The sequence below is a fragment of the Aspergillus pseudotamarii genome, assembly GCF_009193445.1.
Source record: "Aspergillus pseudotamarii strain CBS 117625 unplaced genomic scaffold BDV38scaffold_2, whole genome shotgun sequence".
NCBI lineage: Eukaryota > Fungi > Ascomycota > Eurotiomycetes > Eurotiales > Aspergillaceae > Aspergillus > Aspergillus pseudotamarii.
The window spans coordinates 550728-561968 of record NW_022475016.1 but is presented as its reverse complement, the minus strand read 5'-3'; the positions used below and the strand labels follow the sequence as shown (position 1 = coordinate 561968).

Sequence of the window (11241 nt, the reverse complement as noted above, 5' to 3'; positions counted from 1 at the left end):
CTGATTACTTACTCCGTATACCGACTACTAATAATAAGTGTCAGCTACGAAGTACATTACTTGGAATTTGTCATAGGTACGGGGAATCGTACTCTCATCGTACCTTTTCCTTATCAATCCATGGTCCTGCAATTGATATCGTTTCCTGGGTATTTTTTGAGAACTAGTAGTACTTCGGATTGGCTTTCGCAATCGCTCATTGCTAAGGTTCCAGGTAGTGCCACATGGATTGGTGGTTTCCACCTGCATGTGGTCGCAGATGGCCGCCGAAGGATTCAGCCCCTGGCCATCGTCCAAGCAAGTCTTGAACTTACTACGTGACTTAACTCCATGGGGACTGGTCCGTCAGTAACTAAGTCCCCAGACCGACAGCATCGTCCATGTCAGAATCCTTGTAACAGAAAGCACCGACCGTGCCTATTGGCCATGGCCATCCACTAACGGCTATTCTTCCTTCCCTAAAGCTACAAAACAAGGCGGGTGGAGAGAGATGTCGTCCATGTGTTTCACTCGTACGCTCTAACGCTGGTGTGGGGACTTGTAACCAGTCGATCCAAGTTGAATTGTGGGCTATTTTCAGGAACGGTTCGTCTTTGGGTCGTGGTTGAAGCCTGGAATCCATTTGGTACGAAGTAACGTAGTATGTAATGAGTTAGTCTCGTACTCCATAATCCTAAATTATGAACAACATGAAGGCAAATTGGGGGAGTGTGATCGGACTGAAAATACTGATCACCTCGAGAGGGTCACAGATGGGCAAAAGTGTGTAGTAATAGATAACCCAGCCGTCTCATGTAAATATCTCAGAGAGTTAATTAGTGAACCACGACTCTCTGCTAGTAATTCTTCAAACAAATCTCTCACCCTGGGTGTGCCCCTCGTGATCATCTCTGTTGCGACCATGATTGGACTGTCTTTATTAATTAGACTTTCGGCTTGAAGCCACTTCACGTCTGCAGCAATTCAGCCGAGTGGTTTGCTTAACCGTAGTCTCCCTGGATACCTCTGCCGATCCACCGCCATTCAGGGGGAATTGATTGGACGCGTTCCTGACAGCTACTTAATTTTTAATGAATTTAACTTCCCTAGCGACACAGAATATAACTTTTATTGGAGGTGTCTCCTACTAATCTATCCACGACTCTTCGTTGAGGTGGTCAATCTCGGGATATCTCCGCATTCCCATAAACTTCGACGTTAACGAAGGTGATCAAATTGCCGTTCAAAAGACCGGAGACTGATAACATTTGCAGAAAGCGTGGATGCCTTAAGATCTGACATCGAGCGAATCATCAATGAACAAGGGGCCATGGGGTTCAAAACTGGAGGTGGAACCGATGAAGGCACCTCTCCATCCTCTTCGGAATACCTACGGGCTGATGCCACCCCGTACCTGTTTTGGTTAACCCTCGTTTGGGTACTAGGTAACACCAAAACCACCTTGCATGAAGTCAAATGGAGACTCCTCTTTGCCCCCCCATACATGACCATACAATAATCATTGGAGATAACCCTAATTACCGCTGTAATACATCCATACAATAACCAATGCCAATGCAAGGGGCCGCGGTCCCTGTCCAACCCGCCATCGCCACAATGCCAGATCTATCCCACTCGCGAAGCCTATCTCACCGTACGGAAATATTCTCCCGGGGGTAGTTGACTTGGTTATTGCGTTGTGTTTGAATCCAATGTGCTCCGGATTCTGTCGAATGTCCACAGCAAACCTTCGACGGAGTACAAGATCATTGAAAATTGATCCACGGTTCAACACGGGAATCGTTCTATTTTCCCTTCCAGAAGGATTGTTCGAACCATGGAACTAGCCGAGTTGGAAATCGATCGATCCACTCCGCAATCATTGAAAGGAAAAAATTTTGCTTTTGAGGCAACGGCCATGTCCGATCGTCGTGATGTCAGTTAGACGTTTCGGCGATTTCATTACTTTGTGTCATGCGGGATCCACGGTACAGAAGGCTGAAGTCCAAATTTGGTGCCTACGACGTACTGATACTCGAAGTACCCTTCTGTTTTAGGTACCCTTCTCTTGCATATTTGGTTCTCTCCCTATGGGACGTAAGTTACGCTGGCGAGACATTTCAATTACAGCTCAAAGAAAAGAGAGTAAAAAAAAAAGAAAAAAGAAAAAGAGAAAGAAAGAAGTCAAGGCGTCGAGATTGCAAGGTTGTATTCGATACACCCAAAGCCTGCAACACGCTGCGTCTCCGGCGTGACTTGTGTTACCCTGCATCAGCACACTATTAATATCCCCCTGCAGATGGATCGGCACCTCCAATAGCCGATTGCGCTAAAGGGAACTCACCAGTTTCAAGGTTACAGTCAATCCCTCCGTCGGCATGACGGGCCAGTTCTCCACGCGGGGTTTATGTGTCATCCCGAAAGAGTGTCACTTGACAAGATCTCTATTGCGCTCGGTGAGTGGTGAGTGGAGGCCGCGTTCAATTTCACGAGACCGACTAAGCTCCAGGAACTGTATTGTGCGGTCACCGACTGCGTCTATTCGTAGTGGTGGTGCTTAGTACGGAGGGTCCTATTCTGATATGCTAATAGGGTGGAGGAGCTAGGAGCATATCCAAGTACTAACGTATAAGTTTGTGCTCCAAATTCTGCCAGGCCTGAGCTTTTCTCAGTGAATGTGTACTTGCTAACTAGAAAAGTCACCGGCGAGTGTGCGCACAGATGTAGGCTAGGGGATCTATCTCGCGTCAGGGCTTGACATTCCACATATTACCGGGGTGTTCTATCTCCCGAATGCCTTATTCTATATACACTGTGTCCTCCGACAACACTTGGAAAGTCGCTTTCGGTTTGGGCTGCCTAAAGCCTCGTCGAAGATTTTGCAGACTTAAATTTTCGGGGACGTTCAGGCAACCTATATGCTTGGCATGCACCATCAGCTGATATTTTCTTTTACCGCCATAGGATGTTCGTATCATTGTCAGTCGACCACATTCGGTAATTCCATATGCTTGCCAGGTGGATGTAGCATAATGTCTTACCTTGGCCAGTCACATGCGAATACTGAATTCTTTGGATACTGAATCCTTTATACATCTACTGAATATGAAAAGGTGATCGAGTCACTGCCTTGTTACGAAATCTATGTCTTGGAGTTGTTCATCGAAGTCGGATCGGCTTGTGTAACATTATATCCTATATATCAATGTAAACAAACCAGGCAGTGACGAAAAGAAGAAGAGTGCCATGCGATGTAACTGGTGCTGGATTCAATCTGCCCACGCCATATGTGCAGAACCTCGCTTCACCGGAAATTCTAGGCTATGGTTAATTTTCTGTACCTCTAGTTGAAGTAACATAATCTCGTCGCCGAAGTGGATCTTATGTTCATTGTCTCGACGTAAGGATAACTCTTAACAAGTCAAAGTCCTGGTGCAGTATCCTCATATGAAACACAGTGTCAATACCCAGTCCTCAAGAGAAGATGGATGAAGGGCATGTAAAAGCTAGTTTGACATCTCGTTGCGCGACTCAGGCCCCAGTAGATTAGATCCAAGAGAGATATGCCGGTGGAACATTGGTTAACTTCAAACACTGTATGATTAACTACCTACCCATAGCAATTGTTATAGGCTGATAAGGGGATAGGAGGCATGTTGATTAGAGCCCGGTCAGCGCACTGATGAGAAAGACTCTGTGGTAGAGAGACGCTGAACTTAAACTGGCAAGTCAACATGAACAAGTCCATTCTATGTAGACAGTAAGAATCTATGAAACGGACAACATAGAGAGTATTCTTGCTTTGTCACCCCTGGGATAAACAATGCGCTGGCAAATGAGTTGACAGATATCATACATGACGTGCTTCATTCAATCTGTTATGGCTTCCATAGTTTGGACTCGTATCCTGACATTCAGAGCAACCATACAACAGTTGACTAACTCTTTCACGCGCGAAGAGGCACTTTACATTATATATTCACTAATACACGTATCTACATGAGACTGTCTTCGTGGGTTACAAACGTCGATCACAGAAGTGTTCCGAAGGTCCTCCATTTACACCAGAATAAGAGCTGAAATGGTGAGAAGTCATCGATGGTCAGCCAGTGGAGAATGAAGAGAGTAAAGAGTAGCAGCGCCAGCCTCGCTAAACTAAGCTTCAACAGAGCCCGGTGAGATGGCCAATATGACGACTAAAGCGGCTATGATCAAAGCAGCGGCTACAAACGCAATTATCGCTACACTGCCGCGACTAGCGGGGAACTTCCCTCTAATGATCCAGTACTGGCTTTCAAAGTAGCGATGGAATCCAATCAGCAGAATAACAAGAGAGACACCAATGAAAGTTGTCCCGAGGGGTTTACCGATACTCCGAAGACGTTCGGAAGTGGCAGTCACCCTAATGGTCGTGGGATCATAGAACGGTGGTGATAACAATGGGGGAAGGGCTTGCGACGAGTAGTCTACACCCGATGTGCTTGAACTTGAACTGTTCAAGCGAAAAAGTTGTGTTATGGCGATTCCGATGGATGCAAAAGCTAAGGATGTCCTTAACCATGCGAGAAATGTTCGCTCTACAATCCATGATGATATCGTTAATACCCAGCGGCAAGGGAAAAGGGGGAAATGACGCACCTAATGCCAGATGATCGCGAGCCACACTCCCCTTGTTCTCCAACTCCAGACTGCCGTATCTATCGGCGATTCGACTGAACCACGATACATGGGGTTCTGTCGAATCGGATTGCCAGTTTTGCTGGTCGGCTTCCCTTGTGTTCCGTTGGCCAGAGCTTTTCGGCTGACTATCTCCGAACCCAGAGTCTCGATTCCTCAAACCCTCTGTGGATTGATAGTTCTGTCTAGTAGAGCCGTTGCTCACGATCGGAGTAATTTCATTGAATGGTGGTGGCTGGCCCTGGTCAGGCGCCACATTGGGTTGATCCCGCGCAGTTAAGGGAGACATGCGTCTCGGTTGACTATTAGAAGGATGGGGGGATGAAGATCGATGCGTGGGAGAGGAGCTGACGCTTTTGGTGGTGGGTTGGGTCAAATCAGAGGAGTCCATGATGGCGTGCTCGCATCGGCAGGGGTAGGCACGCTACGAGAGTTGCCGTGTAATCTATAGTTTTAGATTTCCAGATACCCGAGCTTGCGGTGGAGATTCGATTCGATCCGTGGAAGTCGCGGGTACTAGAGAGCCTTTCCTGATCTCCCAACCTAGCAAATTTCACTGTAAACCAGATGGCAAGTAGCAGGAGAAGAAAGAATAAGTAACCATGAACGGCTCCTACTTTTCACACTGGGTTTGCCCCTCAATCAAACAGTATGCCTAACGAGCTGAACTCGCTACCTCGCAGATTTTCCCCCGAGCACAATAATTATCACGCGGTCAGATACAGGACAATGTCTGACCATTCAGCACCGAACTCTATGTCGATCACATGATGATCGTCATGAGGAACCATTACTGCTTGCGGCATGGCGTCATGCTAGTGATCAGAGGCGGTCAATTCGGTGAGGGAGGGAATTCTGCCCATGCAAACCGCCTTATGTTATCGCGTCAAGTGATTGTCTCTCTTTCATTAAATGAACTTCCTATGTGGGGTGTAAACTAGTCAACTGATCAACTCCCCCATCACCTTTCAACATGGCATCCGAGGTCTCTGCATCGCAGGGAGTACCAAAACCCAAGATTGACCTGTCAAAGAAACTTTCAGAACTGCGTTCGAACCGCAAATCCCAGCCGGCGCTACCTTCCCGACCGTCCAGAGAACCTGCGCCAGTCACCCCGCCGCTTTCTAACCCCCCGGATCTATCATCCCACCAATATGCACGCCCAGTTCGCCGAATCTTATCAAACCATGACCATCAGTTGTTCCTTTCTTCACCATCCTATTCTCTAATTCTCGCCTTCATCTTTGGTCTCTCCGATTCAGTTCGTGGATGTGCAACCACAGACTCGAAAGACCGTCCGGTTTCCCCCAAGGTATCCAAGATCCTCTCCGTTGTCGACTCTATCCGGACCCTTCTGGATCAACATCCATCTATCGACCAAGGTGGCTCAAGATTCGGTAACCCTGCTTTCCGCGACCTGTTTGACGATGTCGCCGCGCAGAGCGCAAAGTGGCACAGGGAGATCCTTGGTATTCAGGATACGACCGCCATAGAAGAAGCGTCGGCATATCTCATACACTCCCTGGGTTCTCGAGATCGTTTAGACTACGGTTCGGGCCATGAATTGAATTTCATGATGTGGCTGTTATGCCTGCGCCAGATGCAGCTATTCTCGACCGCAGACTTCGAGATGATCGTGTTCCGAGTGTACGTTAACTACATGCGTCTCATGCGTGACGTCCAATCCGCGTACTATTTGGAACCGGCAGGCTCTCATGGTGTCTGGGGTCTCGACGATTACCACTTCCTTCCTTTCCTTTTCGGTGCCGCCCAGCTCGTTGAACACCCTTACATAACCCCGTTAGCAATCCATAACAATGTAATCCTCGACGAGGAAGGAGATAGGTATATTTACCTAGACCAAGTGCGATGGGTAGATAGTGTGAAAACGGTCAAAGGTCTACGATGGCATAGTCCTATGCTAGACGACATCTCAGGGGCCAAGAATTGGAGCAAGATCGAAAGCGGGATGAAGAAGATGTTCGTCAAAGAGGTCCTGGGTAAATTACCCATCATGCAGCACTTCTTGTTTGGCAGCCTGATACCCGCAGCGCCAGGCATGGGAGAGGTCGACGACGTGGAGACGGATGGGCATGATCATACCCACGGCAATGACCACGCTCACGCCCAGCACACCGATCATTTTGGTGACTGCTGCGGAATCAAGGTGCCGAGCACTGTAGCTGCAGGAGCGGAAGCGCGCAAACGAGGAACAGGCTTGCGGCCAATCCCCTTTGACTAGTCTTGCACACGACGTTACGAACCTGGCGTTAGGAGATAAATTCAGCATAGAATTAATCAGTAAATATCGAATAATGAAACTCCCTTCATCAAAAATGAGCCCATACAATACGCACCAAGTAAAATACCCATTAGATACAAAGAGGTCACATGACCTAATTCCCACCACCCAATCACCAACCCCATCATCCTCCAACATCCAAGCAACAAAACCTACTACCTAAACAGCAACACCCAACCCAAGCCCGCCCAAGATGCCAGCCGACGAGTACTCTGTCGGCGGGGGCGGAAAGCTCAAACTAAAAGGCTCTAAAGTAAGCGACGGCCGCATAGAAAAGAAAAAGAAGAAAGCCAAGAAAAGCAACCCGGAAACCGGCAGCAAGAAAGAAAGCGAGGATGCTCCTCCGCCTGCGTCTACATCCCAGGCAGCAGATGAGAAGGAGAGCTCTACTTCTCTGCCTCAGCCGGATGAATCTGATGCCGGGGTGGGTGTCGTAGCTGCTGGGAAGACAGAGGCGGAGAAGAAGCATGAGGAGATGAGGAAGAAGAGGGTAGGTTCTACATTTTTCTTCTTTTTTTGTTCTGGATTCTTTGAGGATTTGGTTCTGCTGGGCTTGAAGTTTGGGATTGTGTTCGGTGTTGGACTTTGTTAGTATATGTCGTTTACCTTACCTTGTCTTGTGAAGGGAAAGACAAGAGAAAAGGTTTTACTTCGATCTTTATCATCTATCCTGAATCTGCAGCGAATGATGATGGAGTATATGGCAAATATACTAACAAATAAATGTATAGTTACAAGAGCGTCTCAAAAGAGAAGGAGTTAAGACGCATAAAGAGCGAGTGGAAGAGTTGAACAAATATCTCAGTCGACTGAGCGAACATCACGACATGTAAGTCTCATTTCCCCTGATCTCAAATCTCATTATTTTTGCTTTTTTTGTGTCTTGTTGGAACTGAAACCTCTGGGCTGATCGTTTTCCGCAGGCCGAAGATTGGACCCGGTTAAGACACCTTTATTATTAGTACTAGTATTATTAGTTTTTGTTCTTTTCTTTTCTTCTTCTTTGTTCAATGCATGTATTATTGTTTGGTCTGTTTTATATTATAGGGTTGTAGAATTTCCTCATGTAATCGTTGTCATGTGCTTTATTTTACTTCTTTTCATATCTTTTTATTTCGTGCTGCTGCTCTTTTTTTCCCGCTTTTCTTTTTGAAAACGTCTCTCACGCTGGAACTTGAGGGTGAAAATCATATGACACCGCTACGTTCTAAATTCTCGTTGGTCGGAGCTATAGACCTCCTGGGTCCCGCTAGCGACTAACCTGCGGCCACGCCGCTTACGCTAAGTAGTCGGGTGCTCAAGGAACATTTGATAGGTGGATGGAATATGCAGTATATACCTAAAACCGTTTGGTTATGTGACACGCCAATGGGACGGAACGGCCTAAGCTCGAACCGCCAATCTATCCAAGCGTATGACCAGAGAGAGTAGAATGGTAGGAACAAAGATTAAGGGAGTCTCGCATCGTATCCGCACTCACCGTCCACTGGATGGTCAAAGCCGAACACGATGTTCAACCCCATGCAGAATGTACTTCAAGAAAAACGTATAATCAAAACCCCCACAGGTGTCAACGCCTTGCATATACCAAGAACAGGAGAAAAAGTAAATATACCAAAGCCAAGAAACAAAAACACCTCCCGACCCAAAGATATTGTTTGAAATGGAAAGAGATAATGGCCACGGCGGGTTGTTAACGAACCCGGCAACGGCGATGATGTAATCAAATCGAACACCGCGCTAAATCAAACGGTTTCGCTGATGGCGATGCGCAAGAACCGAAAGGAAAGTTTCAAAAGAAAAGAAGCTGAAAGTAGAGGACCCCATGACGTCGCCTATACGCCCTTGATGACATGGGTACGCTCGCTGTTCAGCTTATCGGCGTTGCGGGCGTGGGACTCCTTCTTGCAGTCCTCCAGGCCAGTGCAGGAGTGGGCTTCCAACATCCGGTGTTTCGAGCAGTAATGCCCATTGCAGAAGCTGCAGTCTCCAACAATTCGCTGAGCTGCTTCCTTGCATTCCTTGAAGTTGCAACGGGGCTTGCGAGGAGCCATGTTGATCGGGTGGTGGCAAGTAGGGAGGCGGATAAGGAGGTGACGTCGGAGAGGAGCCGATAAGCGCCGAGTTGGAGCAGGCGGATTGCAGCTTGTTGTGAACGATTGCTAGCGACTCACGGAGATTCCGGTGTGATACGGAGATAGTGATGACAGAGAGAGAGAGAGTCAAGAGAGTGAGGTTGCAAGGCCGCTATGAATGGGTGACGTGGACGTCCTGAAAGGAAGATAGAGCGCCGAGAAGAGGTATGGGGAAAGGACGGTAGATAAGGAGGCAGATAAGGACGGGGAGGCTATATATATACTTGTTAGATGGGAAGGCAAAGACGGGTGAATCGGATAGGGACACAAACCGGAGGAAGACAATGGAAGCGAAGAACAGACTGGTAAGCAGGAGACAAAAGATGAAGAAGGAGCGGCGAAAGCGCAGTCAAAGTCAATTTATACGGAAGAGGCATTCATTCATGACCTGCTGAGTCACGACTCCATCCGCAGTACGACTGCAGATCCGATGTCGTAGCCGTTTAATCCCATTCGGGGCTAGCTCCTCTCAGGCCCCCGTTTCGGTATAGCCCCGTTACCAGACTTCTGTTAAAGTGTAAAAAAAAAAATCACTCTGATTTACTGCTCTGGGACACTCTAACGAGTGGAGGCAAATCCGGAGTGGAAACCAGAAACTTCCATACTCCGTAGTAGTACATACTTGAACTATCGTGGTTCCAGTGAGGCAAAAATCGTCAGGCTCCCAAACCCGCGAGGTTTTCCCGATATCCTGCCCTCACTCGGATGGGCGTTCGAATTGTCTGGTTTAGTTAAAGTTTTAAATAATTTCAGGAGGCATTGTCATCCAGGAAATAGAAGGGCAAATAGTTAAAATAGTAAAATAAAAATGGGAGAAAAAAAAATCTAAATTAATTACAGTTCACTTCGGGACGTGTTCTCAATCGGATTTCCCTCAGTTTGCCCCCTTTCTAGTACTCCTTGGGGAATGATTCCCCTTTTTGTGGTGGTTTGGCTGAACACCTAATTGTTAAGGAATGGTCCCGGGACTGGGGTACAACTACTAGTAGTAACTCACACCTCAGGTGCTCATCATGTCGCCCGATGTTCTCATTAATCTCGCAATAATCCACTCTTCTTATGAAAGGCAACATTAATCCCTCCACCTTACCTTTTCGATTTTTCAATCTATATATAAATCAAGTAATTTTTAACGAAATATAATAAGAAGGAAAGAAAAAGGAAAGGAGAACAGCCAACGTCAGCACCTAATTAATAATCCAACGCCAATGCATGCCATTCCGGCTTGCTGGCACAGCACATCACCTTGCAGTATGTACAGTTACAACCTGATAGTTAGGTTGGTATGTACGGAGTACATACCCTGGTAAGTGAACAGGTAGACAAAATACCATCGGTGTACCCAGTGAGCCTCCCCCGTGTTCCCGAACATTGAAGCTACTATACAGGTGCTCCTTATCCAGTGACCCTGACTGGTCCCGTGAAGTCTACTCCCCTAGTGCCAGGGGATTTCCATGGGATGTGTCTGATCACGTGACCGTGTCATGCCTTGCAGGAGATTGTACTCCGGACGGGCGTTGAAAACCCTTCGTTAACGTATACACGGGGATGTTACCTTGGTGGACGGAGTATGAGCTCTCAGTAAATCCGGGTGGAGACTCGATCATACGTACCTCCATAATTCATGATTCAAGGGCGAGTGGGTACGTTAGCTTAGCAGAAAGATCCATAGATGGGCGATACTACTCCCGATACAGTTGGATTGAATGCCTAGTATGGACAACATACTAGGATTGGGTGGGACACATCCAGATGAGATGTTGGGAAAGAGCGTGCTACTACCACTACTTATAATACGTAGTACTTTTTTTAATGCACAGGACCTCCGCACCTGCAAGTACTACAGGTCTCCCATCGTAGCGTCGATGGGATAGGCTTCCGACCATACACCATGGCTCGTGCGATATACTAGTATTGACACGACCACCACAAAATAAAATAAAAACAAATTAAAAGGAAAAAAAAGAAAAAAACCTGCTGAATGCAAGAGAGAAAACTACCAACATCGTAGCTCCATGACCTCTATACCAGATTTGCCTTACCCCTCAGGATCTCCAACCCCCACCCATCTATTTCTTTCTTCTCCGCGATCCAGATAAGAAAATCGGTTAATATCTTTAGGCTTCTTCCCCCTCTTTTGAAAAACCT

The 11241-nt window shown here is 47.1% G+C and overlaps 4 protein-coding genes across 4 annotated transcripts; 3 read left to right on the top strand and 1 right to left on the bottom strand.

Annotated features, from left to right (window-relative positions):
- Positions 1-3772: 3772 nt before the first annotated feature.
- Positions 3773-5322, bottom strand: BDV38DRAFT_65358 (uncharacterized protein). The gene is made up of 3 exons (XM_032063704.1): positions 5274-5322; positions 4618-5199; positions 3773-4556 (listed from the first exon to the last, which is right to left on the bottom strand). The coding sequence occupies exons 2-3, from the start codon at positions 5045-5047 to the stop codon at positions 4135-4137; spliced, it is 852 nt and encodes a 283-aa protein (XP_031919368.1). The 5' UTR covers positions 5048-5199; positions 5274-5322; the 3' UTR covers positions 3773-4134.
- Positions 5323-5375: 53 nt separating this feature from the next.
- On the top strand, positions 5376-6956 carry BDV38DRAFT_65348 (serine/threonine-protein phosphatase 2A activator). The gene has a single exon (XM_032063703.1). It carries the CDS (start codon positions 5630-5632, stop codon positions 6896-6898), a length of 1269 nt encoding a protein of 422 aa, XP_031919367.1. The 5' UTR covers positions 5376-5629; the 3' UTR covers positions 6899-6956.
- A 195-nt stretch (positions 6957-7151) lies between these two features.
- BDV38DRAFT_277329 (uncharacterized protein) lies at positions 7152-7903 on the top strand (the record flags this gene model as incomplete). Its single annotated transcript, XM_032058460.1, has 3 exons — positions 7152-7448; positions 7690-7787; positions 7882-7903. 3 exons carry the CDS (start codon positions 7152-7154, stop codon positions 7901-7903), a joined length of 417 nt encoding a protein of 138 aa, XP_031919366.1.
- A 908-nt stretch (positions 7904-8811) lies between these two features.
- BDV38DRAFT_277328 (uncharacterized protein) lies at positions 8812-9532 on the top strand (the record flags this gene model as incomplete). The annotated part of the gene is made up of 2 exons (XM_032058459.1): positions 8812-9051; positions 9356-9532. The coding sequence occupies 2 exons, from the start codon at positions 8812-8814 to the stop codon at positions 9530-9532; spliced, it is 417 nt and encodes a 138-aa protein (XP_031919365.1).
- Between the last annotated feature and the right edge of the window lie 1709 nt (positions 9533-11241).

Excerpts from the sequence above, each read along its gene's own strand:
- BDV38DRAFT_65358 (XM_032063704.1), bottom strand. The coding sequence starts at position 5,047 with ATGGACTCCTCTGATTTGACCCAACCCACCACCAAAAGCGTCAGCTCC. Across the intron at positions 4,557-4,617 it reads TCGCGATCATCTGGCATTAG|AGCGAACATTTCTCGCATGG; the intron begins GTGCGTCATTTC and ends CATGGATTGTAG.
- BDV38DRAFT_65348 (XM_032063703.1), top strand. The coding sequence starts at position 5,630 with ATGGCATCCGAGGTCTCTGCATCGCAGGGAGTACCAAAACCCAAGATT.